Consider the following 2,327-nt stretch of genomic DNA (forward strand, 5'->3'; position numbering starts at 1 on the left):
TGAGCAAATGATATTGTGACTTTTTTTGCAAAGAAATTGAGGACACTGTACTAGATTTTGAGTAGAAAGACTAAGTTAAATTGAAAAAGATAAAGAAATTACTGAAAGCCTCCATGTCCTGAGCACGTTTGAAGCATCCCGTATGCAGATCATTTCTGCATGGGCAGTGGAGTCACGTAACTCTTCTACCCTGAAACGTTTACAATTACAGAGAATATAATCAATTGCATTTAACATACAAAGTAAAGCAAAAGAAAGCATAACTTACAGGTTGCATCCACGAGCAATTATCTTTCCACCCTGCACCAGCACAGCCCCAACAGGCACCTCCCAGTTGTCAGCAGCTTTTTTGGCTTCCAAAAGTGCTTCCCTCATAAACATTTCATCAATTTTTCTTTGCTCTGCTTCAACTCTATATGCTTCTTCCCATTCGTCAAATCTATCTTTTGAGATTTGGTCTTTCCTCTGAAGTTTCCTTTGTTTCAATTTCTCATCCACCTCTGGCCTTGATTTTTCCATCAAATCAGTGGAAACTGGTTGCCTACTTGTGTCACTACAAGATGAACCAGCTTCTGCAGCCTCAGCAATTTCTTTCACAATGGGAGATCTTCGGAGACGCATTGCAGGCAATGGTATTAAGGACTCTGATACTGGAGCACCAGAAGAGGATCCTTCAAAGTTACTTTTGGAAGTTTCTTCAATGGAAGGAAAAGAAATGGTCATAGATGCTGAACGACTTTCGAGGGCAGTTGAAGAGTATAGTGTATCCACTCCTACAGGTTTTGCATAAGCCTCTACAGTTAAGGTACTGGAGCTGTCTTCTTTACTTCGAGTGCTAGTCTTTTTTTGTTTTTGGTGGATGGATGCAGGTTCTTCTGTCAACATTTTTTCTTTTCTTCCACTCACTCCATCTTCTTCAGCTTCGTGACCAGAAAACCATGCATTGCTACTTGTAGACTGATTGGGTGAAACCCCACCTGACTTTCCACCTGTGCTATGGCTTTCAGAACGTGTAGACCACTTCAAACGAACAATATCACCAATGATATTCCACAAGGACCTGCCTGCTCTCTTGACAATTGCATTCTCGGGTTTGCTTGCATCGTCTTGTACTCCTGTCTTAGAATGATCCTGAACAGATGGTTCATCAACCTCCCATGTTTCATCTGACGGCCCCTTTGTTTTAGAACCACTAGAGGGATGCCTTGAGTGATGCTCTTCAGATTCAGACTCTAGAGAAACATATTGACTTGAACTCTTTCGGTCGCTTTGCTCCTCCTCGCGCACAAACTCAGATTCATAAGTTTTCTTCTCCTCCTGGATTTCAGAAGTTGAAATTTCATGCCTTGCCTTCTCAGCAAACTCACTAACATAGTGTGCGGAAGATTTCTGTAATTGCTCAGCTGAACCAATTTCATCTTCATTGGAGATGAACATAGAAGGCTGTTCATTAGCTTTATCGTTCTTGGTCCCTCCATATTTTTCATGATGCAAGGATGGGGACCTCCCTAGGACATGTTTATGTAATGCAGTAGAGCCACTTACTAAACTTCCATCAGGCACCTCCTCAAACATGAGCCCACTCATTGATTCAATGTGCGATTCATCTCTTGCTGCTAACTGAGAAGATGGAGGTGTCATCAGTGTCTCTGATCTTGTCTTGTTTCCATCTTTTGCGCCAATTAAACCACCTGAATGGGTGAATATTTCATTAGTCATTTGTTGAGCTCCAATTCTGACATCTGTTCTTCCAAAGTTCTCTGCATGTGTTTGAAAGTGTTGATCTTTGGACTCTGTAAATGAGCCATACATTAAGTTCACATTCTCTTCTTGTTTTATAATCCTACTATCTGATTGCATCGTTGAAATGGAACTGCTTCCCTTTTTTGTCAATTGTTGGGATTTTCTTCTTTTGTCCTTTAGCATGGTAGCCTGGTCAGACTGCTGTTTCATTTCTGCATCATCATTTGAAGTAATGACATCAGTTGAACATCCTTCCTCTTTCTTCATTCTAGTTTCAGACAGCCTCTGAGATATGGAGGCCTTTTTGGCATCGATCTCTTGAACTTTCAATGCTTCAGATACCTTGTGAGTGTTCCTCGAATATTCATCTTCTCTGGTACCAAGTCCAACCATTGTTCGATGTTCTCTTTTTGCTTCTGAACTTAAACTAGTAACGTTAGCAGACTTCTCCTCCCTGCCACTGTTTGGCTTTCGAGAGCCATAAGAGATTACAACTTCGTCATTAGGGCTCTCTGGCATTTCCGTAAATTGTTTATACTTTATCCTTGTTTCAGGCTGCCCTATAACTTCGTTACCTCTCTGCC

General features: G+C 41.3%; 1 protein-coding gene across 1 annotated transcript in view; it reads right to left on the minus strand.

The window, feature by feature from the left end:
* Positions 1-2,321, minus strand: part of LOC111390919 (tRNA(adenine(34)) deaminase, chloroplastic-like) — a 24,471-nt gene extending 22,150 nt beyond the window's left edge. The window contains exons 1-2 of the mRNA XM_023016042.1: positions 269-2,321; positions 103-190 (exon numbers count right to left, since the gene is read on the minus strand). Coding sequence (XP_022871810.1) covers positions 103-190; positions 269-2,262 — 2,082 coding nt within the window. The 5' untranslated portion in view covers positions 2,263-2,321. The remainder of the gene's footprint in view (positions 1-102; positions 191-268) is intronic.
* Positions 2,322-2,327: the final 6 nt, after the last annotated feature.

Source organism: Olea europaea, unplaced genomic scaffold (assembly GCF_002742605.1).
Source record: "Olea europaea var. sylvestris unplaced genomic scaffold, O_europaea_v1 scaffold727, whole genome shotgun sequence".
In the NCBI taxonomy this organism is placed as follows: domain Eukaryota; kingdom Viridiplantae; phylum Streptophyta; class Magnoliopsida; order Lamiales; family Oleaceae; genus Olea; species Olea europaea.